Consider the following 12,976-nt stretch of genomic DNA (forward strand, 5'->3'; position numbering starts at 1 on the left):
TGCAAATAACAACCCAGCACCCACCTAGACACTTAGAACTGACTCACTTTGCACCTGTAACTGACAAAACTGTCCAAGAGATTGTCACCAATCTGAGTTCATCTACATGCTGCCTCAATGCCACTTAAATCTGGAACATTCCCAAGAACTTTGAAAACTGCGGTTATCAAGCCTCTCCTAAAGAAGAGCAGTATGCCACAATACTGAAAAAGTTGTTTACCAACAGCTTATTAACTTTCTCCAAATGAACAACTTCTTTGAAGTTTTCCAGTCAGCTTTTATGTCCCACCACAGTAGTAAAACTGCTCTTATCAAGGTGACAAATGACATCTGCTTGAACACCAATGCAGGCAAAGTCTCAGTCTTGATCCTGTTAGATCGGAGTGCTGCATTTGACACTGTGATCCTCTTATAGAGACTAGAGGAATGGTAGGACATCTCTGGTATGGCACTAAACTGGTTCAAGTCAAGAAAGTAACTTTCTCCAGCTAAACTCAGAGAAGACTGAAGTCAAAGAGAAAGTGTCAGTAGTCACCTCCAGTCTCTCTCTCTAAAACCTTCAAATCAGGTTAGAAATTTAGGGATAATAATGGATTCAGACTTGAACTTTAACAGCCACATCAAATCAACATCTGCAGCTTTTTACCACCTAAAAAACATTGCAAAAGCTATACTGTCAAAGCCAGACTTGGAACGAGTCCATGCATTTGTCTCCAGTAGGTTAGACGACTGTAACATCCTGCTCACTGGCCTCTCCAAACTGATGCAGTACATTCAGAACACTGCTGCTCAGGTCCTGACTTCAACCAGGAAGTACTTCACACATGTGTCCTGTGCTCAGGTCTCTGGCTCCTGTGGCTCAGAGAATAGACTTTAAAGCAGCTCTGCTTCTGAATAAGTCTCTCCATGGACCAGCACCAAAGAACATCTCCCACATGTTAGAGCCACATGAACCATCTCACACTCTGAGGACTTCAGGGACCGGCCTCCTGCTGGTGCCCAGAGTCAGGACGAAACATGGAGAATCAGTGTTTCAGTTTTATGCAGCTAAAACCTGGAACAGTCTTCCTGAAGATGTGAGACAGGCCTCTACTTTGACAATGTTTAAATCCAGGCTCAAAACGGTTCTGTTTATCTGTGCATACGACTGAAAAGTTTTTTATTCTGCACTCTTCTGTTTTAATGTTAATTTTATGATGATTATTTGTGATTATTTATGTTTTGATTTGTGTGATTTTAATGTCTTTCTTGTTCTGTAAAGCACTTTGAATTACTGTGTGTATGAATTGTGTTATACAAATAAACTTGCCTTGCCTTGCCTATTTTAGCTGTTATCAAAGTTAAAAAAGTCAGTTTTACAGGCTTAAGTGATCAAACGTGAGCAGCCTCAGTGTGCTCGGGGCTAGTAGTTGGGATAAAATGGCTGCTGTTCCCAGCATTGAAGCACACAGGACACTTTGACCAGCCTGAAGGAAACTCTCTAATGCTCAGTCTGATCACACTGTATATTTTTAACTGAAGAAATATTTGACTAATTTAAGACATTTTCCTATATTTTGTGTTGCACATTTCCCCTGTTATTTGAATTTGGATTTAAATAAAAAGACTTTTTATATAGTTTTTCTGCATATTTGTGCTGTAATTTTAAAGTAATTTAGGACAGACACTTAGAACAAGCTCATATATTTGTTTTTTATTTACATTTTTACTGATTTAGAACAGATAGATGGACAGGATCATTATATCATAAAAGTCACATATGTCCACCACAGGGCACTCACCACAGATCCACCACAGACACAGAGTCACCTTCAAACATCACTCCAAACCCAGGAAACAGAGGCTCAGTGAAGGAAGAGCTGCAGGTGTGGAGATGGAACAGTTTTCCATCAGAGTGGACCTCATAGAAGGACAGAGATCCAGCCTCAGAGTCCAGGAACACAGACACTCGACCTGAGCCACGTAAAGAGGAAAAGAAGGAGGAGGAGAGCAGGTCTGTTTGCCCGTGGTTGTGATAGAGAGAGTAACGCCCAAAAGAGACCTTCAGACTCCACGACTGGTCATTCCCTCCAAACTCACACTGCTCCCTCTTTCCTCTCCGTCTGATTCCTTTGTAACTCACTGCTATTTCAGCACAATTGCTCCACTGCACCTCCCAGTAACAGCGCCCCCTCAGGCCAGTGGAGCTCAGGACCTGACGATAGTCTGCAAATCTGTCCTCATGATCTGGATACTGCTGCTCCTCTCTCACACAGGTCACTGTCTGTTTGTCCTCAGACAGTTTGAGTTTTCTGTGCGTTGTGTTTGGATCCAGAGAAAACTCACAGGAATCTGAGAACACAAACATATCACATCACTTCCTCTTCCTGTGAATCTAAAAGTTTTTTTAGGCCTGAGCCCCTACAGGGCGTAGGGCCTATTGCTTCCGCAATTGCAGACTGCAGTTGCAGACTGTCTTCACAAAGTTGCGCGCTTCGTGGCAGCGCCGCCCCCTGCACAGACTCCTGTATCCTAGCAACCCATGCCGTAGGCATGGGACATGCATATTTGTTCTTGCTAGCATGTCAGTGTCAAGCGCTCATGTCCCCAAACAAACTCCTGGCATCGAGCCCTATCCAAGGCCCCATGCCACAGTCACAGCCCCCTGCAAAAGTCAAAATACATCGTGTCAATGGGAGACGTCCCAATGTCAACTTTGGCGTAGAGCTACGAAATTCGGTACACACATTCTTCATGTGTGATGCCAAACAAAAAATATTATTATGCCCACGCCCTCTGACACACCGGAAGTCGGCCACCTTGGATTGAAAATTCCAAAATGCCGAGTCAGCGTTTTCGCTGACCTCGCATTTTCATCAACTCCTCTGAAGGCGCTTCACCTGCAGGGCTGAAAATCACTGTACATCAACATCTAGTTGCCATGGCGATGCGCCAAACTGTCAATGTTATCCTAATGGGAAACCTCCCAATTTTTCCCATTCATGGGAACAATATTAGTTTCATGGAATAATGTGAAATTTGGCACCATGACTCTTCATGTCATCCTGATCAAAAAAGTCAATCAGACCCAAGTCATATTTTTCACTGGGTTGCCATGGCGATGCGCGAAAGCGCCTATGTTATCCTAATGGGAAAATTTCCAATTTTTCGTACATTTCAGGTCGTCCCCGTCAAAAAAGTCCAGGGGGACAAGTTTATATTCTGCACGGTGTTGCCATGGCGATGCCTGGAAAACCCACGTTTTTGCATTTTGTGCATCAGCACTTCCAATGTGTTTTGACTTGTTTGGTGACAAGTGCAGCCCAAAGCCGCAATACAAAAGGGACAAGTGGCACGTCAGCGCCACCCACAGGGAGTGCCGGGTCGGCCGAGTGCAAAGCACGGCCCGCGAGGGCCATTCGATGCCGCTTGCGGCTTTAATTGTATTTATTTATTCATTTGTTTTTATATTATATTGTGAGATGTAATAATATACACATTAACAAAAACAGTCCCATCTCAAGTCTATAAAGTTACACAATGTTACTTTCCTCATGAAATGAATGAAATACAGAGACTCACACTTCCTCAGACCTGGGACCATCCACTGTTCTCCAGCAGGATCCAACCTGAAACACACAAGTCCAGTTTAGACCAGACTAGGATATGGACCAAGCATGGACCAGAGGACCCAATTAACTAAGACCCACACCTGAGAGACTGCAGGGGGCAGTGGGGGTCGTCCCGTAGAGTGGTCAGGAGCTCAGCTGAGGGTCCTGGATGGTTGTAGCTCAGGTCTAACTCTCTCAGATGGGAGGGGGCGGAGCTCAGAGCTGAGGCCAGAGAGGCCCCGCCCCTCTCTGAGACCAGACATCCAGACAGTCTAAAGACACACAGCATTATACTTGTGGACACAAGGGGGCAGCATTACTCTCATGTGGACACTAGGGGGTAGAGCTCCACTCCTGGGCACTGGAGGTCATTGACTGTGTCTCAATTCGCCAAATGCACCCTTTGAAGGGTCCCTTCAAAGTACTCTTCAAAGTATAGTTTTAAGGTTCTGGTCGAGAATCTGCCCTCCTCAGTGTAGTGAAATGGGACAGGCCTGCACCACGGACCGCACTTCCACCGCTGTCTTTGAGCATACGATACGTACATTATGTACGTTATTTTTAATTACTTATTATTTAATAGAAAAAAGGTGAAGATATTGTTCTCTTTTTTGCATGGGCGCAGTGCATGATGGGATATAGCAGTGCGTGAAGTGTGCATGGATGCACACTTCAGTTACGTCCGATCTCCATGGAAACGCTGGAAAGGGCAGGGCACGTTTGTCGGGCGCATTCAGTCGGGTGCATTGAAATGGGACAACCCTTGTCACGCCGGAAATTACGTAACTGCCCTTCAAAGCACACTTTGAATGGTGATTCTAAGACCATTTTGGCGAATTGAGACACGACAGACAGTTAATGTGACTGAGATCCAGTTGTGTGAGACTGGAGGAGTGGAGGACTGAGGCCAGAGGACCACAACTGTGAGGGGACAGGCCACAGCCACAAAGACTGAGGAGAGATAATGTTACAATCACTGTATCACCCTACCTGATAATGCACAGGTCCATCTGTACACAGAGGAGACAGAACTACACTACCAGCAAGTGCAGCTCAGATGACAGACAGCCTGTCCATAGAGGGTGGGGTTCTGATTTTATTTTGAAATGTAGAGCACTATAAACTATAAGTTTATTGATCTCTTTGACAAAGTGGGCCTCTGTCCCATTAACATGACCTTAATTTTGTTTTGTATTCACCCATTTGTTCACTTCCTATAATTTTTCAATATGTAATTAAACATTAAACATAACTATCCCGGGTTTGTTTTGTTTTAGTTACTCCACCTTTAATTTAAACGCCACACATACACCCGTTACATTTAGGCAATTCAGTTTAACACATGCATCAATTTTTACCTGAATCTCCACATGGTCCAGACCAAGAGGGGGCCATTTGTCAGCCATTTTTAAAGGCTTGGGTGTGGTCGTGGGCCAGACCATGTGAAGGGGAGAACTTTATTATTTTTTTTATTTTTATGTCATGTATTTTATTTCTATGTTTAATTGTTTATAGTTTATTTTTAAACACGTTTGAGTTAAAGGGACTTAGAACCTGAAAGGATACAGTTGTTGGGGAGATTCTGCTAAAAGTTATACCTACAGCACCTGTAAAGTAGATGGTATATACCTGGGGGAGATGCTTCCTGCAGGAGGGTATTTAGGCCAGCCAGTCAGTCTTTAAGAACATCAGTGTAACCTGGTACACGTGGGGTTTTCCTTAGTTTAGTAATTTCTGTGGCTTTTGCTTTAGTTGAGCACTGTTAATTTTTGTGAATATGTTTTATTTTTCCATGGTAGACCCAGTAAACTGCAATACATTTTGGTAACTTGGAATTTTTCTGAGTCTGACTCCTGCTTTGATCAGATTGGCCAGCTTCCCCATAATGCAAAACATCAGAGTAAAACATTAATGCATGTGAACAGTAAAGAAGTTTTAACATCAGGCTATAAATCTTTAACTCTAGATTCAAATAGGTTTCTCTCTTTATCTGTAAGGTGAGTCTAATCTTGCGCTTCTTCAAAAATCACCTGAGAGTCTCCAGTCTGCAGGGGGCCCTCTTCAGTCCAGAACACAGCTGCTCCACTCCTGAGTCCTGGAGGTCGTTGTGACTGAGATCCAGGTGTGTGAGACTGGAGGAGCTGAGGACTGAGGCCAGAGGACCACAGCTGTGAGCGGACAGGCCACAGCCAATCAGACTGAGGAGAGATAGGGACATTAAAGACTAAAACCACGACACGAGTTTAAATACAATCTGCACTCACAGGGCTTTGGTGGAGGCTTTGACCACCGGCAGTAAACCCAGGAGAGCTGTCTCTGAGGCCTGGTATTTCTTCAGGTCAAACTCCTCCAGGTCTGACTCTGAGGACAGTAAGAGGAAGGACAGAGCCGACCAAAGAGCAGGAGAACTTAATGTGGAAATTCGTCCTTCTCTCATGTATCTAAGCATCTCATCCACCAGACTGTGGTCATTCAGCTCGTTCAGACAGTGGAGCAGGTTCAGGCTTCTCTCTGCGGACAGACCCTTTTCATTCAGCTTCTCTTTGATGTGTTTTACTGTCTCCTGATTGGTCCGGTCACTTCCCGTCTGAGTCAGCAGACCCCGAAGTAGGCACTGATTGGTTAGCAGAGAAAGTCCCAGGAGAAAGCGAAGAAAGAGGTCAAGGTGTCCGTTTGGACTCTGTAAGGCCTGGTCTACAGCAGAATGATAGAAGACTGACTCAGACTCAGGATGCTGAGAGCAGTGTGGTGTCTTCAGCAGGTTCTCTCCAGAGCTGAAGAAGGTCTGATGGACGTGAAGCGCAGCCAGAAACTCCTGCACACTCAGATGGATGAAGCAGTAGACCTTGTCTTGGTACAGGCCTGGCTCCTCTCTAAAGACCTGTGTGAACACTCCGGAGTACACTGAGGCTGCTGCAGCGTCCAGGCCACACTCGCTCAGGTCAGACTCGTAGAAGATCAGGTTTCCTTTCTTCAGCTGCTCAAAGGCCAGTTTTCCCAGAGACCAGATCATCTCCCTGGTCTCTGGAGTCCAGTGAAGGTCCACCTCTGATCCCTGGTGGTACTTGATGTTCTGAACTTTGGCCTGCACCACCAGGAAGTGGATGTACATCTGTGTGAGATTCCGGGGAAGCTCTAGTTTCTCTGTTTGTTCCAGAAGCTTCTGTATAACTGTGGAGAGGATCCAGCAGAAGATCGGGATGTGACTCATGATGTGGAGGCTGCGGATGCTCTTAATGTGGGAGATGACGGCTGTGGCCTGGTCTCTGAACCTCTTCCTGAAGTACTGTTCTTTCTGCACGTCAGCGAACCCTCGCACCTCTGTCACCATGGAAATGCATTCAGCAGGGATCTGATTGGCTACAGCAGGGCGTGTGGTTATCCAGACATGAGCAGAGGGAAGCAGGCTCCCCCTGATGAGATTCACCAGCAGCACATGCACTGAGGTGGACTCTGTGGGGTCGGTCAGGACCTGAGTACTGCTGAAGTCCAGAGGAAGTCTGCACTCGTCCAGACCGTCAAAGATGAACAGCACCTGGAGCTGTTGGAAGCTGCGGAGACTTTTGGATGAACTGAAGAAGTGGTGCATCAGTCCCACCAGGCTGAACTGTGTGTCTCTCAGCACATTGAGCTCTCTGAAAGTGAACGGGAACAGCAGCTGGAGGTCCTGGTTGGCTCTGCCTTCAGCCCAGTCCAGACAGAACTTCTGAGTTAGCACTGTTTTCCCTACACCGGCCACACCCTTCGTCAGCACTGTCTGGATTGGTGCCTTTGCCTGTGTTCTCACTGATTGCTTTGTCTGCTCTGTTTTAATTGGTCCAGGAAGAGTATTTGTAACTATTGTTGAAAGTGTGCTCTTTTTCATAGTCTCCTCAACTCTGATATTTTTGTGTCTGTCTTCAGGCTGTTTAAAGAGGTCTTCACATGTGATGGTGGTCTCTGGAACAGCTGGTCTCCTGGATGCAGTCTCCATGTGTCTGACCTCATGTTCCTGGTTGACCTCTGAGGCTCCGCCCTCTGTGATGTAGAGCTCTGTGTAGATCTGGGTCAGGGGGGTGGAGTCTCCTGCTTTAGCCACGCCCTCAAACACTCGACTGAACCTCTGCTGCAGATGCCTCTTCAGTTTATCTTTACAAACTCCAACAGTGTTTCCTGAATAAAACACAACCAACTGTCAACTCAAGCTTCTGAAAACTTCTTCTGAACTAGAAGTTCAAATAGAATATGAGCTACTTTTGATTGTAAAGCTAAAGATACAGAATGTGTTTTTCTGATGGAGGGTCTGCAACCTGCTTATTTCGATGGAGATATAATTTTAGAAAGTTCCACAGTGCACAGTCATTAAACTTCATGTAGACAAACAACAGACCAAGTTACAGGTCACATTTGTGGAGAGATGACCTTACATAAACAACAGATGTTTTTCAAAGACCAATAAAAACACATAAAAATAAAATAAAACATATAAATAAATGGTAGAATACTTAATACTGTGGAACATTCTAGGCAAATAACATCTCCATGGAGGTGATGGACCCTCCACGAGAAAAGTGACACAGTGCACCTTTAGGTTATAGCCAGATTATAGCCAGCAGGTGTTCCTCAGATGGCTAAAGCACCCGGGTCTGTGAGCCTAAAACACCTGTAGACTTTTGTTACTGTGAAGTCCAGTCTGGTGTGGTCTGTTCCTCAGATGGACAGTAACAGAGTTCTTACTGTCCTGCAGGCGCTGGGCCAGCTGCTCCTGGTCCATCCTCCTCAGGAAGTCCAGGGTGATGTTCAGAACCGCCTCTCTGCTGCTCTGCTCCTCCTCCTCACTCTCAGAGCATTCTGGGTAATCTGAGGCCAGGAGCCTGTGGAGCCTCTGCAGCTGCTCTTTGACAAAAGTCAGGACGTCCTCCTCCAGATGCTGGAACAGAACAATAAGAGAAGAGTTTTAGTCAAAGAGAGTACCTGAGGAGCACCTATCTGGGGGACAGATAAAATGAATATTGTTTAAATACATTTTTTTTGTTGTGATAGCGAGTTCAGTGGTCCAGTCATTAATAGAAATAATCAGGTTCACCATTTGGTGTACTCACCTTGAATATGGCATCCAGCTGCTCCTTTGGGCCTGGCTCCCTGTCAAACAATACCATTCATCATCATTTATTTATTCCAGACTCATGGTCCATAAAAGAACACAATAAGAGACAACAGTAAAACAGGGTTATGAAAGACAGTCAGTGTTTCCATAGAGAGCAGTGGGTCTGCACAGCACTAAACCTGGGACTCACCAGCATCACCACCACAGAGTTCAGACACTCATTTAGGCCACACAGGAATTTATACATCAGGTTTGTCATGAGTCTGAAAAGTGTTCACACAAACCTGACAGAACAGGAGACTGGCTCTACTGGCCCTGGGCTTTTTCAGCAGCATTCTGAGGGCATCATTAGGAGATACTTTGAGCTTTTGCAGTATGATCTCATATTAGCACCAGAGTGGGGCTGTATACAAGTGTGGGAAAATGGACATTTGCATGGGGTTGAATTTGGACCCCCCACGACAGTGTTTTGTTTTACTGCATTTTGATTTGAGATTGATGTGTTTTATTTACTTGAAATGTCTGTAAAGACTGTTTTCAAATTGTAAACTGTAATATACTGGCGCCACCAGGTGGCGGTGGCTGTTTTTGTGAGCAATAGAGAGGGAGCGTGCGCGCGAACGAGAGGAGAACAGAGAGATTAAACCACTGAAAATTCACAAAACCTGCCTCTTCATTTGAAGTGAAACATTTGGTAGCAGAGGATGGTTCAGCTGTGTTTTAAAAGAAGGTGAGTCAAGACGAAAAAAACGGAATGGAGTTTGAGCTGCTACAGCATAAGCTAAGTGAGGCTTTGGTGCAACTACAGCTTGAACAGCTACAGGATGTGTGTTCTTTTGCCAAGTTAGACCCGATAAAGCCATAAAAAAACACATGCTGATAAGATTGGTAAGTGAGCAAGTTGAAAAGATCATTGAAAGTGAAGAAGAGGACGTAGCACGCACGTTTCTGCTAAAGGTAATCGCGTATGCTAACGATGCTACACCAGCCGAACTGCCGCCACAGAACACAGCGGCAGACGTGAGCACCAGTTGTTTGAAAAACAAGCATCCCAACAGGCCCACAAGGGCACCCCTAACGAACATTGTCACTACCTACCCATTTGAACTAGTGTCTGTTGATTTTATACACATAGAAAGATGTAAAGGAGGATATGAGTATATCCTAGTTATAATGGACCACTTCACCCGTTTTGCTCAGGCCTACCCCTGCCGCAACAAAGCTGCCCACACTGCTGCTGAAAAGATCTTTGGGGACTTTGCTCTTAAGTTTGGTTTCCCTACTCGTCTTCACCATGACCAGGGAAAAGAGTTCCAAAACAAACTGTTTGCAAAGTTGCACGAATACAGTGGGGTTCAGGGGTCACGGACACCGTACCACCCCCAAGGAAACAGGCAGGTAGAACGGTTTAATCGCACTTTGTTAGCTATGCTCCGAAATTTGCCTGAAGCAGCAAAGAATGACTGGAAGTCCTTTCTCACTAAGGTGGTCCATTCCTTTAACTGCACACGCAGTGAAGCAACAGGGTAGAGCATGCATTCGAATGGTGCATTTAATGGCTTACATAACTTCAAGTGCGATAAGTGATGTCCCATTTCAATACGACAATCCGATGAATGCGAAAATGTAGAGGTAATAACACACAATCAAGACGTAATCAACATGGGAAACACAGCTTCTGTATGGCACAAAAAAGGAGCACCCCATAACTAGACCACAAAACCAAAAATAAAACAAAAGGACCTGAGACATCAAATACAAAATTTTCTTGGCACAGACAGATTTAAGCAGTTTCATGGAGAAGTAAAATACTTTCAATTCATTCATAAAATGTTGAAAGCAGGGGGTAGAGTCTCTCCATTTACAACAATGAATATGGTACTTAGCCAATAAGAAAACAATATTCACAGAATCAATTACATTTCTATCCACATTGTTCACACAATATAAAATATGATTAACATTTAAATTTGGGAATTTATAGGATAACCACTCTCTAATATCATGCTAGAATTCCTTGGACACAGAACAGGTAAAAAAAAGAGATGCTCTATGGTTTTTACAGAGAAATCGCAAAAGGCACAGCCTGATTTCTCAAATTTAAACCGCTTATTAAGGAAATTGGACAGTGGATACATTTTATTACAAATCTTTAGGTGGAACTGCCAATTGAATGCAATTTGCCTTTTCCGGCATATTGTTTTTCTTATAATCATAGAAAAGTATGGACTTGATGCATCTGTAATAAATTTGTAGTTACACACTTTCTCTAACAATTTCAGATGGTCAGTTTTTAAGCTTGGCGGAGATTATTTAACATTTTCTTTTGGATCAGGCGTATTAATGCTGCTGGAATGGAGCTTTAAATTTTGTGATATTCTCTGTTTGTACAAGCAAAATTTAATCGGTCAGTAAAACACATATAATCCCGTAACACCCCATTACAGTCCATTAAATCAGTTACAAACAGAATTCCATTTTTAACCCAATAAGGCTTGGATATTGATTTTAATATTGACCTGTTGTTCCATAGGACCGGCCCATGTGGAGTGAAATTATGTGTGAATATCATTTTCCAATAACATAATATTTGACTGTGATATTTTGACAGAGCAAATGGAATCTTGGTTATTTCGTACTCGCCCCTCAATAAGAAATCTAGACCACCAAATGTATCAAAAATGCCCCTGGGAATGTGAAACCACATGGAATTGGGTGACGCAAAAAAGTCCTTTAACCAATTGACTCTGAGTGATCCAATCAAGGCCTCAAAATCTAAAGCTTTTACGCTTCCATTTTTATATTCTTTAACCAATTGGGATCTCTTAAATAGTGTGTTGTTTTTTTTCTTCATATAAATTGAAAAATTACTGAACTGGCCTGTTTAATGTTGTTATTTGAGATATCAAGAGAATGACAAGGGTATATTAACTTTGACACACACAACTGTTCCAAAAAATTGTGAGATCTCTTATGAGCTACTGATCAAAAGCCCTCTTCATATCACCAACACACTTACCTTCCACCATTTTTATAGGATCTTTAGAAATCCTTAAGCCCAAATATTTGACCTTTGATTTAACACTAATGGAGTCTATAGTGCTTTCCAGACAGGAATGAATTGGGAGCAGTTCACACTTGTTAAGATTAAAAGATAGACCTGAAATCTTAGAGAAGACAAAGATTAGTTTTAATGCAGTTCTAACCCTAGATTTGTCTTTTTAAAACACTAGGCAAATCAAAGGCAAATTGACTAATCTTAAATTATTTTCCAAAAACTTGAATGCCTTGTAAATTTGGATTATTCATTAATGATAATGTGGGTAGTCAAAATAAATCACTTTGGTGAAATTGGACACCCTTGGCAAATACCTCTTGACATCTTGAAGCGAAGAGTCATACCTGATCCCAAAGAGACAAAACTATATCTGTAGAGAACATTTTAATTATATTACAAAAATTGTTACCAAAGCCCAAACCCCCTTTTTAAAGCCAGCCCAGTGCTTAAACGACTGGCAAAAATAAGACCCAATAATTCATAGTCTGTACACAAAAGGGTTATAGGCTGTCAATTGTCAATACAAAGTGGATCTTTGTTGGCTTTAGGAATCAGGGTAATGAAACCACACTTCATGGTAGGAGAGAGATTATGGTTTGCAATAATTTCACCAAAGGCTTCAAATAACAGTTGGCAGATTGTATTCCAAAAAAATAAAATAAAAATCAGGTGACTTGCCTTTAGCCATCTGATGAATTGCTTCATCTAACTCTCTGATGATTAAATCATCGTTCATTTTACATTTAAATTCATCATTAATTTTTTTGAGATTTTTTTGTGACTCAAAAAAGGGCTTACAATTTGCTTCTGAGTAGTTAGAACTATATAATTTATTCTGTGGCTAAACCCCTTTACCTTCCATGCCCTGCCAGGTCATTAGGCCCAAGCCTGGGACAACGTCCGAGCGAGGGACTTATTCAGCCCAGAAAATGGCAAAAATCAAGTAGTAAACATGTCCCGACATGGCAGTGAGTGGTATCAAAAATTAGAACTCGATGAGCTCTAATTGTCACTGAAGATCCTGAGAAAAAATAACGAAAGATGACTCAGTAGCGCCCCCTCAAACTTTGATTTTCATGTGGCCAATGGGAGCCCTATTCGGAAAAAAGTCAACATAAAAATCTGAAACTTGCATCAAAAAATAGAACATGTCACAACTTGAAAAAAATTATATTATGATCCCACCCTAAAATGTACAGGAAGTTGGCCATATTGGATCAAATGAATGACAAAAGCGCACAC

The 12,976-nt window shown here is 43.1% G+C and overlaps 2 protein-coding genes across 2 annotated transcripts in view; both read right to left on the reverse strand.

Annotated features, from left to right (window-relative positions):
* The window catches only part of LOC117385171 (NLR family CARD domain-containing protein 3-like), a 78,996-nt gene that overhangs the window by 8,563 nt on the left and 57,457 nt on the right, over positions 1-12,976 (reverse strand). The window lies entirely within an intron of this gene.
* Positions 1,702-12,976, reverse strand: part of LOC117385165 (NACHT, LRR and PYD domains-containing protein 12-like) — a 30,484-nt gene continuing 19,209 nt past the window's right edge. The window contains exons 6-12 of the mRNA XM_055228453.1: positions 8,672-8,711; positions 8,307-8,499; positions 5,855-7,742; positions 5,621-5,788; positions 3,692-3,862; positions 3,562-3,608; positions 1,702-2,331 (exon numbers count right to left, since the gene is read on the reverse strand). Coding sequence (XP_055084428.1) covers positions 1,778-2,331; positions 3,562-3,608; positions 3,692-3,862; positions 5,621-5,788; positions 5,855-7,742; positions 8,307-8,499; positions 8,672-8,711 — 3,061 coding nt within the window. The 3' untranslated portion in view covers positions 1,702-1,777. The remainder of the gene's footprint in view (positions 2,332-3,561; positions 3,609-3,691; positions 3,863-5,620; positions 5,789-5,854; positions 7,743-8,306; positions 8,500-8,671; positions 8,712-12,976) is intronic.

Source organism: Periophthalmus magnuspinnatus, chromosome 17 (genome assembly GCF_009829125.3).
Source record: "Periophthalmus magnuspinnatus isolate fPerMag1 chromosome 17, fPerMag1.2.pri, whole genome shotgun sequence".
In the NCBI taxonomy this organism is placed as follows: domain Eukaryota; kingdom Metazoa; phylum Chordata; class Actinopteri; order Gobiiformes; family Gobiidae; genus Periophthalmus; species Periophthalmus magnuspinnatus.